At 35.2% G+C, this 15,859-nt stretch overlaps 1 protein-coding gene across 2 annotated transcripts in view; it reads right to left on the bottom strand.

The window, feature by feature from the left end:
- XPR1 (xenotropic and polytropic retrovirus receptor 1) overlaps positions 1-15,859 on the bottom strand; it is a 203,362-nt gene that overhangs the window by 74,524 nt on the left and 112,979 nt on the right. For both annotated transcript variants that reach the window (XM_082658471.1, XM_082658472.1), the window contains exon 3: positions 7,183-7,284. In XM_082658471.1, coding sequence (XP_082514597.1) covers positions 7,183-7,284 — 102 coding nt within the window. The remainder of the gene's footprint in view (positions 1-7,182; positions 7,285-15,859) is intronic.

The following is a 15,859-nucleotide window of genomic DNA, read 5'->3' as shown; positions in this document are numbered from 1 at the left end:
ACTGTATGGATACACCACATTTTGTTTAAATGTTCATCAGTTCATGGACATTTGGATTGTTTTTAGTCTTTTTACTATATAAATTATGCGGCTATTAACATTCACATACACTTTTTTTGTGTGGACTATCATCTTCATCTTTGCAATAGTAGGTTCAATCCATGTTTGCTGAATGAATGGATATGTAGGAAAAAAGTTCTCTCTAGTAATCCAAGTTCCTATGTAGAAATAAGGAAAAATAAAACTTTCAAGGGTATTTTGCTACTTTCTTTAAATTAGTGATTCTCTTCCTTAAGGCACGACTGTCTAGAAGAGCATAATGAAAGAGAATCTCTACGTGGGAGTGTCGAGGATAAAGCATATGTTACTTGAAAAAAAAAATTCAATATTACTACAGTTATGGTGTGAGATTTTTTAACTTATCAAAGGGGCATAGGTTTAAAAAGGATGAGAAACACTGCTTTTGACACCAAGTGTCCAAGTCTATTTTGCAATGATACCTCAGTTTTCTAAAGTTAGATCTCCAAAAAGCTCAAATACATGGAACAGCACAGAACCTAAAAAGAGGTATTAAATGTGTATATAAAACTTATTTTGGTCTATGAATGAAAATCTACAAATACAGTTATAAAAAATAAAAATGAATATTCCTAAGCAATTTTATAAATACTGATGAAAACAGCCTATTTTGGCAATAAATTCCAATTTCTATTCATGCCAGTGAATCAAGTCACTCTAAATATGAACAGATTATTATCTTAATAATATTTGTTTAATGCCATAAGCTCTCATACACTGATAATAAAATATTTGATAAAAATTTCCAATAACCATTCAAGACTTTCAAAGTACCTATGTGTCCCTCAAAGAGCTAAAAAAAGATTATCAAGATCTTTAGTTTTAACGAGATTTGTATACATATTTTTACTTTTAGAAAAGTTATTTTAGAAATACAAGGTATCTTCAAAATAGCAAAGCTATCATGTTATGCAACTGAAGAACATTTCTTGATAAAGTTAATGTCTTAGAATACTTTTATTGTCTTTCAATGTTATCATCTTTCTGATTCAATTTATGGATTTCACTGTTACCTGAAATACAAAGTAAGTTTATAAGAATGTTGACCCATTATAGGTGATTCAGGATAGTTAATCTTGTTGCATTACATCCTATTTTTGCACGGCTTTTTCTGGAGTTCTTACCTGAAATTCTGACAACCTCAAATACTTAAGTCTAAAACCTCCATGTGTGAAAATAGCATCCTATTCTTCCATTCCACTTTTCTCTCTAATCAATAACACTCCTTATTTTCTTACAACTCCAGCCTCAGCTGACTATTTGTTATCCTCCTCACCCCCAAATATGTCACGGACTTTAATGCATTACACATCTGGATAGGTTTTTCCCTTGTCCTAGAACACCATACTCCAGCTCTCCCTACTCCCCACACAGCCATTCCCGAACACACTCCTCCAAGAGGATATGGCAAATTTAAACGTTTCCATTTATGCTTCTTCATGTTCGCTTCCACAGTACGTTGTACAACTCTACAATAACAAATATCATAAATTTTTTTAAAGATATAATTAGTAAAGAAATATATTAGATGTACTCTGATATTTTCCATTCTACTATATTCTATTCATATTTTTAAAAAATGTGCTGACCCTGTGGGTCACTTATTGACCCTGTGAGTCATTTATTGGGTTGCAACCTACAATTGTTTAAAAGAACACTAATTTAGATGATAGTCTGCTTTTTTGTGAAGATGCCATCCTAAAAACCTGTTACCCCATGACTATGGGCATTGCCCATGCTTTCAGTCTTAGAAAGAAAGAAACGAAAAGAAAAGCTAGGAGGGAAGGAGGAGGAAAGAAAGAAGAAAAGACAAAGAAAAGGTTGGTTTCCCATGGCTTGTTTTTGATTTTTTGTTTGGGGTTTTTTTGCGGTACGCGGGCCTCTCACCACTGCGGCTTCTCCCGTTGCAGAGCACAGGCTCCGGACGCGCAGGCTCAGCAGCCATGGCTCACGGGCCCAGCCGCTCCGCGGTATGCGGGATCCCCCCAGACCGGGGCACGAACCCGCGTCCCCTGCATCGGCAGGTGGACTCTCAACCACTGCACCACCAGGGAAGCCCCGATCACTTTTTTAAAGAAAATGAAGAAAGCAACATTTATTGTACATAGAACGTAAATAATTGTAATTTTAATTTTCATCAGATGTGTTAGAAAGAAAGCAAGCCACTCTAGCTGCTTTAATTCACTTCCCCAACTTCCCCTAACCTCCCATCCTTTAATAGCTTTTAAGTAACTTATTCTGGGGACTTCCCTGGTGGTCCAGTGGTTGGGAATACACCTTTCAATGCAGGGGATGTGGGTTCGATCCCTGGTTGGGGAACAAAGATCCTACATGCCGCCCGCATGCCACAACTAGAGAGCCTGCACGCCACAACTACTGAGCCCGCACACTCTGGAGCCCGCACGCCACAACTAGAGAGGAGCCCAGGCACCGCAGCAGAGGATCCCATATGCCACAATGAAGATCCCACATGCCACAACTAAGACCCGATGCAGCCAAATAAATAAATAAATATTAAAAAAAAAAAGTAACTGATTTTGTTGTAATGATGTAGGAAGAAACGCTAAGACAATAGAATTTTAAACAATATTACAAACCTATGGTCACCCTACTTAACTAAATATATTTAATCCACATTTTAACACATGAATAAGCAAAGAACAAAACTAGCCATTAAGTCACAGTTGTGGGTACTAGACACATATAATCACCTGTGAAATGAACATTTAGTATTTCAGTGAGAGAGTTTCTTATGTTTCATTATTATACAGTGCCTCAAATTCAATAAGAATAAAGAAAAGTAAACATATAGCAAGATACTGTATAATAGGATTACAGGAATAACTGTATAATAGGAATAGTTTTGAGTAACTATTATCCAATTGGTCTTACATTTACATGGAGACTGAAAATATTTTACAGCCAAGAAATAAATCTGTTTCTATTACCATTATTTTCCTACTTATGAGTAACACTACTGTGATTTCCTACCTTTCCTCCCTCCTTTTTGGTAAAGAAAGGAAAAGCACATAACAGTGTTGTGAGTTCCTAACATAAAATCTGAAGTCAAAAATTAGGACAAGCCAGATAAAAACCCTGAAATTATTTCCTTTAGAAACAAAGGAAAAAGCATTTAGATATTTAAAATATTCCAACCAATAAAAAGGGCTTGCCTGTTTTAATTGTGGAATATTAAAAGCAACAGATGTAGTCTAAGAGTTTTTTTTAAATGTAGGTGCATTGGGACTTCCCTGGTGGTGCAGTGGTTGAGAGTCCACCTGCCGATGCAGGGGACATGGGTTCGTGCCCTGGTCTGGGAAGATCGCACATGCTGCGGAGCGGCTGGGCCCGTGAGCCATGGCCGCTGAGCCTGCATGTCTGGAGCCTGTGCTCCGCGACGGGAAAGGCCACAAAGGTGAGAGGCCCATGTACCGCAAAAAAAAAAAAAAAAAAAAAAATGTAGGTGCATAGAAATACTGCTTAGAAGCCAAATATTTTGAATGGAGGGAGAAAGCAAACTGGTTCGAGAAAAGAGAAAGATGTGACATGAAGTAATTTGTACTCCCAATGGAAAAGGACATTACTGGTCATCATAAAAAAAAGTTTCTAGCACTACAACCTTCAGTTTGTATTGACTGATACCATTTTCAGTGCGAGAAGACACCTGGGAGAACTCTAGGTCAGTGATCAGCAATGTTATCACCAAAAGGATACCTCCTTTAAAAAATTTCCCTCTCTTCCCATGGTCTTCAAATGTTTGAAGATTTTATCTATAAATCTAAATAAATACCTATATCTTATTAGCCAAAAAATATGTAATAAAAAAAGAACAATAAAATAACTTACATTAGGTTTTGTGAAATATTGAAAATAGCTTCTGACTCCTTACATGTGAAATCCCAGAGGGCTGGGAATCAATTTGCTCATTTTACAAGTAAGTACGTAGAGGTCAAGGAAGGTTACATGGTAAACGTTTTCAAAAAAAATAATAAGGTTCAAAAATCCAAAATGTAATTGATAGGTAATAGACTTTTATGAAAATAAATACATCCATATTTTAGTAGTATTCATTCTGTTTTGTTGGTTTAGCTTTTATAGCATTTGGGCAGGGGGTACTTCAAGGTTTCAGTCAATACTATATCTCACCTAAAAAATAACCATTTTTAACTGACCATTAAATAATTTGTGAGATGTAACTGGGTGGAGGTAGGGTTTATAAGATGAACTCACCCCTATATTATTTATAGTTCTTCATGTGCCCTAGTATCTGAGGATTGTAGTATACAAGACAATCTGCCATGGAGAAAGTGGCTAAATAAGGAGAAAAATGACACAATCTAGGACAAGCACCAATTCTACTTCTGTCAATCATGTCTTCATATTACCCATCATTTCCTGACCTGGCAAAAAGTCAGTCTGAAGACTACCAATTTGTACCTACTCCTTGATGACATCAAGAGACATGCCCTAATGGCTCTGCCAATAAGCACAGAGAAAGGAAGTCATTAAATCATAGCCCCCAAATTTTTAATAGTAGAAAGTCTAAAATTATCTTTGAAAAGTAACCAAGTCTAAAATACCATTTTGCAAACTGAGGGTTGTAACTCAATATGAGATCATGAAAGCAATTTAGTGTATCATAAATCAGCATTTAAAAAATCAAATAGAAACAATTAGAGAATACAGAATATAAGTAGTAAGAATAAGTATTGTTTCATGAGAAAATATTTTTAATCAAATATATTGCACATACACACATATACAGATGCATGCAAACATATAAAACACACACATCTGTCTGTGTAATGAGGTCATAATTTGTATGTATTTTTTACTGTTAACTCAAAATATATAAAGTATGTATCTATTGTTAAGAGCAGATATTTTTCTTTGTAAATCAAGAAGCTTTATCTACTTTTTGTAATCTAATTTATCCAATTAGAGTTGGGTTCAGAGATCCTTCCCAGAACAATCATAGTAAAAGAAAAATGCTAATAAACTTGACCTTTATATTTCTCATTTACAACCTTAGATCATACCCAATAGACTTTTCTCAGTCGAAATACTCTTTCCACTGCAAATGCCTTCCTCTTTTAGTCTCCTCTTCCTCATTCTACATTATATGGCTGCCCTCTCCTCTGTCTACATTGCTGGTTCCTCTTTATCCTCTTACCTCCTAATTGTCGAAATTATTTTTGTCCTTGAACACTGTTAATTCCTTCTGTACATTTTTCCCTTGCTGAAAATCTTTGCATTTGCATGGTTTCAAATAATATTTCTGTTTTGTCTCTGCCTTCTAAGTGCTTGTAACATAGTGAAAAGGACGTGCATATATGCTATGCCCTTTCACAGCTCTGTGCCTTTGCATAAACTACTTCCTCTGCCTAGGAAGAAATCCAGCCATAAATGAAAGATGAGAAGGAGAACACAGAGTTAAGATATTTGCTTCCCTTTTTTTCAAGATGAGGTGATCCCATTTATTTTTTTTTATTTTTTTTAAATTAATTAATTAATTTATTTTTGGCCGTGTTGGGTCTTTGGTGCTGCGCGTGGGCTTTCTCTAGTTGTGGCGAGTGGGGGTTACTCTTCACTGCAGTGACTTCTCTTGTTGCGGAGCACAGGCTCTAGGTGCGCAGGCTTCAGTAGTTGTGGCATGCGGGCTCAGCAGTTGTGGCTTGCGGGCTCTAGAGTGCAGGCTCAGCAGTTGCGGCGCACGGGCTTAGCTGCTCCGCGTCATGTGGGATCTCCCTGGACCAGAGCTCGAACCCACGTCCCCCTGCACTGGCAAGCGGATTCTTAACCACTGCACCACCAGGGAAGTCCTTGCTTCCTTTATTTATTTATTTATTTTCTGTTTAAAGGGAGTGACTTGCTAAGGAAACTAATCCATTGAAAAGGGAAGTTAGAGGAAAGTTATTTTCTTAGAGGAAATAATTTCTGGAACAAAGTCTCCAGGAGCTGAAATTCAGTCAGTAGTTATAGAATTTTCCATAGATTGAAGAGGTATATCTTTTCTACAAATATTGGAGGAAAATAAATAAGGGTAAGAATATCTATAGGTATTTGGTGGGAGGGGAGTGGCACAGATCTGCATAAGTATTACACACCAACAGGAATTGAAGGCCTTTATATTTATTTGTAAAGTAGGAGGTATAATGAACATGATGGGGAAGATGCTTGGGTCAGAGAATTCAAGAGAATGGCATAGGGTTTAGAAAAGCACTTTGAAATATGAAAAAGGGCACTGATCAGGATCCACAGGCAGCTTTGAGAACACAGTTAAGAATGCAATAATGAATTTACAGTGGTTCAAATTTGTTCTGCTGTGATTTTTTTTTCCCCCGGCTGTCCTAAGCAGCCTGGGGGTAGGCATGAAGAAGGTAAAAGGTTGGACTGGTCCACGGTTGGAGTTTTGCCAGGCAGAGGCAATCAACACAAGGCAATGAGGGTAAAGGGATTAAAAGCTCAAGGACTGATGGAAATGAAAGTAATTCGGGGAGGGGCCTGGTCAAATGGAACAGAATGAGGTAGTCAAAAAAGGTGAGTTCTATGCAATGAAAAAACAGATGTTAAAGGAGTAGGGGAGTAAACATATATTAAAAAAACAACAATTTAAAGGGTCAGACATAAATAAATAGAAGTTCTAATATTTTCTTTTCTTCTCAAGAGCATCTTGTAGATGCTACTCTGGAGACCATACCCTAGAGAGACAGATATGAGTGTTCCACACAACGGAAAGGCATAAAAGTGACATAATTAATAAGCTGCAACTGTGTCATTCAGCTCTGAGAGAAATGATAAAACCAAGTTTCTGACTCTTTAATGCTTTGGACTGGGCCACAGTGAAGCTCAAGGTATTGAGTCATAATGAGGTCCTGAAATCCTTGCAACTGCAAGAGAACTAGGCAATGACCATATAAGGCTCAAACAGTGAAGTACCAGATGCATTCCTACCTCAGCTAAAGAAAATATCCTTTAATTGCAATATAGTAAGAAAAGCCCCAATTTTAAAATGATCAGAAGTTTCAACAATGACACGGTAGAGTTCCTACTTCCTTAGCAGCAGAAATTGTCTCTTGTATATTGTACCAAACAACTACTTACCTGAATAAAATGTGTTGATTTTGGCAAGTTCTTTTTCACAGGTTTGGAAAAATTTTTCTTCAAACTTGGCAAAATACCTCTTTACTGTGTCCTCATCTGTAACTGAAAGCAAGGAAAACAATATTAAAATTTAGTGTCCAAAGGCCAACTAGGAAAATTATGGAAATAAAAATTTAAATTACTACTTTCTTAGTCTTTGAATGTCAATATATGTATTTCTTTGAAAAAAATGAACTGTGAACTATATTAAGAAAAGGCTAATCAAAGGCCTCTTCACAGGAACACAATTATTTTTTAATTGAATGAAGTTTTCTGAATCTCTACTATAATAAACTTATAGTGGTGGACAAAATACGTGTTCCTAAGACTTCAGAAGACACTACTGCAGAGGTGATCAAGGGAAACTAGGTGCTGGGAGGTGAAGTGAGTAGGATTCAGCAGAGAGTAAATAAAGTATCTCAGGATTAAGTACTGCATTCACAAAATGCAACAGATAATGAAGACATGAATATGTAATGTGTTTCTGGAAAAAATGAGTTGATTGTTCTAACTATATTAAATTGCTATCTACTCATTTTTACCTTAGCTGCACCAGACACAGAGAAAGAGATGTAGACTGATAGTTATAAATTAGATATTCCAAACCTTCAGTTGCTGGGTAGGAACATAAATGAGTTAAGTAAGTGGGTAATTGTGCAAGTATGGTGACAAATGGCAACTGACACATTCAGGATAAGTAGTGGTATGGATTCTGGTGAAGCGGAGAGCACAAGTCCATCTAGCTAGTTGCTGCTCAGGTTGTCAGATCTTCCAATTTTTCAGTCAGAAGCCATAAATCTAGGTATTTTAAAAACACTGTGTGGGCCAATCAATATATGTCTTTGCAGGCAGGATCCACTTTGTGAGCTGTCATATAGCATACTGATTTACTGAATCTCGTAGTATAGATATATATAGCTTCAGGAACCCCAAGCCTAAAAAGGGTATGTTTCTTGCCCAAGTAAGCTCTGACTAGACTCCAGATGCTAATCATAATTTAGAACTACCCTATTTCTGGATCTCTGGGGCACTCTAAGCTTGAAATGTCTACAAAAAGTACAGGTTCTTTTACAACCCTCAGATGCTCCAAATCTTAGTGCAATCCTGGAAACCCTTAAATAATTCACCTGTCCAGTAATAAGAGAAACAGTATTTCCCTAAGTAATATGTAACACACATACACACAAACTCATAGTACCAGAGATATTTTAAAGAAAACAAAAGCTTAAAACGAAGTTTAAAAAAGCATGTTGAATCTATTCATTTAATTTGAATATACAAATGTAAAAAAAAAAATAGCACTACTACTTCTCTATTTCTTATGCTTTAGAACGGAACAGCCAATGCAGGATTCTACTGATTGTGCAGTAAAGAAGGGACAGCTACTTTAAGTACCTCATGTAAGCTTAGCAATTTAGGTACAATAAAGGCTATAATTGCCCAAGGCCAGTGAGAATTATTTTTCCAAACCATAAAGCAGGTCAAAGCTTTTTTTAAAGCTGACCTTGAGTTAAAGATGCTCCATGGTAACATATGCTGCTCTTGTTTTTTGGTGGCAGGGTGGGGCTGGGGGACCATGCTGTGTGGCTTGCAGGATCTTCGTTCCCAGACCAGGGATTGAACTCAGGGCCCCACAGAGAAAGCACAGAGTCCTAACAACTGGACAGCCAGGAAATTCTCCAGATGCTGCTCTTATAATACATCTGGTTCTAGTTGATATAGAATAAGAGTAAATCTTACTCTACTTTACCTACTCTTTTTTTTTTAATTTTAATTTTGTTCTCTATTGTATTGTTAGAGAAGAAAACCCCAAAGCAAAAAGTGGGCTTGGTCATATTTACTTTGTTTCCCTATTAATAGACAACTTTCATTACCATAAAATGATGGAAATAAAGAAAGTTGTCCCTCAAAGTGATTTAAATGTAGTTTCTGTTTAAAAAATAATTTTGCAGGGGAGGAATAAATTAGGAGTATGGGCTTAACAGATACACACTACTATATATAAAATAGATAAACAACAAAGATTTACTGTATAGCACAGGGAACTATATTCAGTATCTTGTAATAACCTATAATGGAAAAGAATCTGAAAAAGAATATACGCATATATAACTAAATTACTTTGCTGTATACCTGAGAGTAACACAGTATTGTAAATTAACTATATACTTCAATTAAAAAAATAATTTTAACATATATGAATGTTTCTATATGATGTTGCATATTCAGCAACATCAACTATTCAAAATATTACTAAGAACCTAGAAACAACAAAAAATCTAAGCCTCTGAGAAATTAAAACGCGTGCAATAAATTTTATGTATTAAAGCATGAACATTCTACCCACGAATCAATGTCATATGAATTCTTCATTTCCTCGATCTAGAGACTATTTTATCTAAAATACCAGCAGTCTGTTATCTAGTTTTCTAGTTCACATATAACTTAACAGCCACAAATCAGAAGAGGGTCGAGTAAGATTACAGCAACACTAAGAAGTAATAGCAAACAGAGAGAGAAGAGGAAAAAAACTATAGATAAAAGTAGCAAGAATAGCTGTGTAAAATAAATTAAATGAAGGAAAATGTTCTTGTCATCTCAGATTTCAAAAGACACAGTAATCTACTGTAATTAGAAGTACACTATTGGTAAAGAAATTAGGAAAACACAACAAAAAGAAGAGAATAGAGAGTCCAGAAATAGATCGGCATAACACAAATTTAGACTGAGATAAAATGGTATCAAATCAGTAAGAATGGACTACATAGCAAGTAAGGTTGGGTGAATTGGCTACCCACTTAAATAAACTCCAAATGGAGTTAAAGAAACATAAAATACTACAAAAAATTAAATAACTCTACATGAAGAAGCTTCCTACACAGTACACAAAACAGAGAGGATAAAGAGAATGACTGACATTCTCACAAAATGAAAAATCTCCATATCAAAAGATACCAAAAGCAAAGTTAAAAGATGAACGACAGGGAAAACATACCTGCAACATTTAAAATAAAGAATTCACATGCAAAATATATTTTACAAAACTCTTACAAATCAATATTAAAAAGATACTCCATAAGAAAGATGGGTAAACTAGAGAAATTTATGGAAAAATATACAGTGTACAAGTGAAAGGATGTTCAACATTCCAGATATCAGATAAATGCAACTTTAAAACAATGAAAATATAATTTTTCAACCATTGGATTGGAAGCAATTTTAAAATAGTGGTATTATCTTGGCAGTGGTGAAAGTAAATGAACACTATCACTCCCTGTTGGTGGAATGTAAATCTGTAAAGCCTTTTAGGAAGACAGTAACTATCAAAATTTTCAATGTGTTTAATCCCACATGTAGGAAGTATATTCTAAAGGAATCTCTGCACATTACTTTTAATAGTGATAAAGAAAACAAAGTGATATCCAACAAAAGGGGAACAGTTACATAAATTACAATAACATTATATAACACCATGCAGCCATTTTAAATATGATATGCATATATCTTGGTATTTATGAAAATCCCAAGACACAATGCTGAGGAAAAAATTTAAATAACAGAATATATACAGTATGATTTCATTTATGAAAAAATATAAATTAATATTCATATGTACATTCATAGAAAGAAGAGTAGAAGGATGCATACTAAACTGTTAATTGTGGTTAACTCCTTTGAAAGAGGAGTAAGTATGAGAGGGATTCTCACATTTTACTGTCTACACTTATTATGTTGTATTTATTGTATCCATTACAATGAAATGTATTTATGAAGGATAAACTTTATTGTATAAATAAAAGGTATTATTAACTGGAAGAAAAAAGAAACATGTCACATTCAATTCTTTAAATTATACCTAACCAGCATAGCTAGTTTAAAAGAATATAGTAAAAACCTAACCAGCATAGCTTGTTGAAAAAAATATCTATGTCAGAATTTAGAGGTACATAGAATGACTAAGACTTTCACTTCAGTAATGAGTTGGTAGAATGCTGATTTACAGAACATGAATTTCTATTATAAGATGCTTCCTAAAATCTATCTGCTGAATAATATTAGAAATCAGTAACTAAATTGAAGGAACAGAGAATTTCAGCATTCAGAAATCAACTCGTCCAAGTTTCTTGTTGTATAGGTGAGGAAATATAGGTGTAGAGAGCCTAGATAATGTAAGGTTTTTTTTTCACCCCCTCCAGCAACAATGTAAGTTTTACAGAGACTAACTGTACTTTCTTATTGTAAAATAAAGAATATCAAAGTGACTACAATGTGTTACATGGGTGTTATGAACTGAATTGTGCTCTCCACGCAAATTATCCCAATATGACTGGATATGGAGATAGGACACTGACGAGGTAATTAAGGTTAAATGAGGTCATAAGGGTGGGGCTTTATTCCAAAAGGACTCCTGTCCTTATAAGAAGAGGAAGAGACATCAGAGATGTCCCTCTCCCTCCCTCCCCACCTCTCTCCCCTGCACGTGCACACAGAGTAAAGACCATGTGAGAAACAGCGAAAAGGCCCTCTGCAAGCCAGGAAGGGTCTTACCAGAAGAGCTGGTACCTTGATCTTGCATTTCAAGCCTCTAGAACTTTAAGAACATAAATTTCTGTTGTTTAAGACCCCCAGTCTTTGGTATTCTGTTATGGTAGCCCGTGCAGACTAATACAACGAATCTAACATGTCCTAATGTCAATTAGTCACAAAACTATTAACTCAATAATTAGTCACAAAAGACTAAACTCAGTTCAAAGAAAGCTGTTGTAAATAAGTGCAAATCTTAGCAAGATATATCAACAAATATAAGATTAGCATCAAGAGGAAAAAAAAAGGAAGACAAAGGGGTGAGAAAAAACACAGAATTGGCAAAGAATGACTCAGAGAGCACTGCTGTAAAGAACCCTTTGCTCTTAGTTAAATAAATATTAATTCATTCAGTTATACTAAAGAGAGAGAGAGAGGAGGGAGAGAGAGAATGAGTGAAAGATTTCTTTGTCATTTCTGTTATGGTCTTATCTTTACCTTGCATTTATGGATGAGTACTAATCAAGGTAAAATATTCCTACTGCATAGCAACCACCATCAAGTGCTTTTTACAGCAATTTTCAGGAATATTTTTATTTTTTACCATGTCATCTTATTTTCACATGCAATCTCTCAAAAACCAATTCTTTAAAACCACTAGTAACTTCTTCAAATATCTTATATGTTCCATTCACATTTTTATTACTATCAATACTTTCAAGTTTCTTAATTTCCAGATCTGTGAGAGACTGAAGGTAAGAATTATCTTTTTTTCTTTACAGATCCTATGCCCAACATAATGTCTGGTACATAGTATGTGCTCCATACATTACTTTTTTTAACTGTAAAAATGAAACATACTTGTTTCATAATAATTTTGAGAAAATTATGATTCTTTATTAAAGTTTAAAAAGACAAAACTCCAACAATTAAATATTTGTACACAAAGGAATGAAGTTGCACCCCCACCTCACATCATATACAAAAACTGAATGGATCAAAGATTTAAATATAAAATTGTAAAGTATTAAAACTCTCAAAGGAAAACAGGCATAAATCTTCATGTCCTTAGATGAGGCAATGGTTTCTTAGATAAAACACCTAAAGCATAAGTGATAAAAGAAAATATTGATTAAATTGGAGTTCATCAAAATTAAAAACTTTTGTGTATAAAAGGGCACTATCAATAAAGTGAAAAGACAACCACAGAATGGGAAAAAATATGTGCAAACCATATGTCAGATAAGAATCTAATACCCAGCATACATAAAGAACTCTTAAAACTCAACAATTAAAAGACAAAGAACCCAATTAAAAAATGGGCAAAGGATCTGAATAGACATTTCTCAAAAAAAGATATACAAATGACCAATAGCACATTCCAACATCATCAGTCATTGGGGAAATGCAAATCAAAACAAAAATGCCACTTCATACCCAGTAGGATGGCTATAATAAAAGACAATATTAAGTGTTGGCAAGGGTGAAGAGAAATTGGAACCCTCATATACTGCTGGTAGGAATGTAAAATGGTGTAGGCACTTGGGAAAACAGTCTGGGAGTTCCTCATAAAATTAAATATAGAGCTACCATATGATCCAGCAATTCCACTTCTAGGTATATACCCAAGAGAAGTGAAAACAAAAACTTATACATGAATGCCCATGGCAGCATTATTCATAATAGCCAAAAAGTGGAAACAATCCAAGTGTCTAGCAACTGATGAATGGATACACAAAACATGGCATATCCATATAAAAAAATATTATTCAGCCATAAGATAGAATGTAGCAGTATTTCATGCTACAGCATGGATGAACCTTGAAAATATTATGCAAAGGAAAAGAAGCTAGACACTAAAGACCACATATTATAAAATTCCACTTATATGGTATGTCCAGAACAGGCAAATCCATAAAGACAGAAAGTAGACTAGTGGTTGGCAGGGGCTGGGGGAAGCGGGGATGGGGAGTGATGAAAATGCCTTGGAATTAGATAGTGGTGATGGTTGTGCAAGCTTGTGAATATATTAGAAACCACTAAATTACACACTTTTGACGGGTGAAATTTTATGGTATCTGAATTATATCTCAATAAAAATAATTTAACTCCAAGGTTAACCCTATAAAAGAAACACACTGATAAATTAAAGCATATTTATTTATTTATTCAACAAATAATTATTGTGCCTGTTAGATGACAGGCTCTGTACTAAATGCTGAATATATAATGATGAACAAGATAGATGTGGTGCCTGCCCTCACAGAGTTTGCATTCTAATGACTAAGGCAGAAAAAAAAAATCCACACAAATAAACAAATAATTACAAACTGTAAAGTATTGTGAAGGCAACAAACAGGGTATTGAGATAGAAGGTAGGTATTGGGATGGATGACTATCCTTTTTGGCAGGGTAAGAGATGGTCAGAAAAGACTTCTCCATAGGAGATGACATTTAATCTGAAACCTGAACCTAAAAGATAAGGAAGAGCAAGGGCAAAATGATTACCAACAGAAGGAACAGCACATTAGGAAAGAAACTCGGGTGCCTGAGGACCTGAAAGCAGGTCACAATGGGACTGACAGCATGATGTGATAGGAAATAAGGTTAGGGAAGTAGGCAAAGGCCTTTACATGCAGGAAGGCCACGTTAAGGAGTCTGAATTTTATTCAAAGTGCAATGGAAAGTTTTGAAGAGTTTTAAGGGGGAGTCTAAAAAAGTAGAATAAAAAGGTAGAATTAGTTTAGCTTTACTAAAAGATAATTTAAAATAGCATTTCCCAGGACATTAGTATGTAGATGAAGGGAAAGAAGGAGAAGAACTTCAAGGAATTCAAATAAGTTTGGAAATATGAGTCTAGAGTTAAACTGATCCCTTTAATGTAGTAGTTCTCAACTGGGGATGATTTTGTCTCCTGGGGGTCATCTGGCAATGTCTGGAGGCATTTTTGGTTGTCAAAACTGAGAGGGTGTTACTGGAGTCTAGTGGATAGAGGCCATGGATGCTGCTAAACACCCTATAATACTCAGTATATCATCTTCTCTCTCCCCTTTTCCTCAACAAAGAATTATCCAACCCAAAATGTCACCATCACCAAAGGTGAGAAACTTTGCTTTAAGGCAAAAGAAGCTTTACTATGCTAACAAACATTGTTATTATTCTTCAAGAAGGAGAAGTAGTATACTGTGTTTCTTAAGTTATTTACAAGAACACAATCCTTCTTGGGGGTGGAGGGGGAATGGCTGGGGGAGGATGGGGAAGGGGGTGAAGAATATCTATTACAATTTCCAGTAATATGGTTCTGTGGTTGAGAGGCACGAACTTTAATATTACCACCATCTCTTTGCATTTTTATTACACTCCATATGTAATAGTTTCTATGGCTTCTTAGTTTCTCAGAAACTACACATAAATGAAGACAGCTGATAAATAAAAATTAACATGTGACTAGGTTCCATCAAATATAGGAAGAACATTTAGCACTATTGGTTTCATGCTTTTAAGAAAAAAAAAGGTGTTCTGAGTTTTTTTTTTTAAAGTGTGATTTACAAATTAGGAATAAATAACTTGAAATTCTATTTTTTCCCAAATGCTACTTCATCAACAGATGGGTAAGTTATATAAAGCATATGGCAAAGAAGATTTCAAACACTGAAATGTTACTCTAAAATCATTGGTGAAGTAGAAATAGAACTAATCGGGCATCATTCATTCAACAAGCATTAAGTTCCTTGCATGTACCAGGCAATGAGGCAGGTGCTAGGGATATAATGATAAGCAAAATACACATAAACTCTGCCCTCACTCTACCCAAGGAAACAGACTTTAATCAAATACTCACACAAATATACAAAGTGTAGTATGGGTTTTGAAGAAAAAAGTATAGATGAGAAAAAAACAGCAGTGGGACCAATCTAGTCTGCAAGGACTGGGGGAGGGGCAGTGTGGGAGTCTCTGAAAGTGTCATTTGAGATGAAATCTGACAGATAAGTAAGCATTCGCTAGAGCAGCAGAAGCACTCCAAGCAGCAGGAACAGCATATAACATGATACTGTAAAAAGAAACGAGCATGGTACTTTTGAGAAACTGAAGAGGCCTGTGTGACTGGAATCCA

The sequence above is a fragment of the Grampus griseus genome (genome assembly GCF_964374135.1).
Source record: "Grampus griseus genome assembly, chromosome: 1".
NCBI lineage: Eukaryota > Metazoa > Chordata > Mammalia > Artiodactyla > Delphinidae > Grampus > Grampus griseus.
Note: the sequence above shows the minus strand (reverse complement) of the source record. Positions and strands in the feature narration are given on the sequence as shown.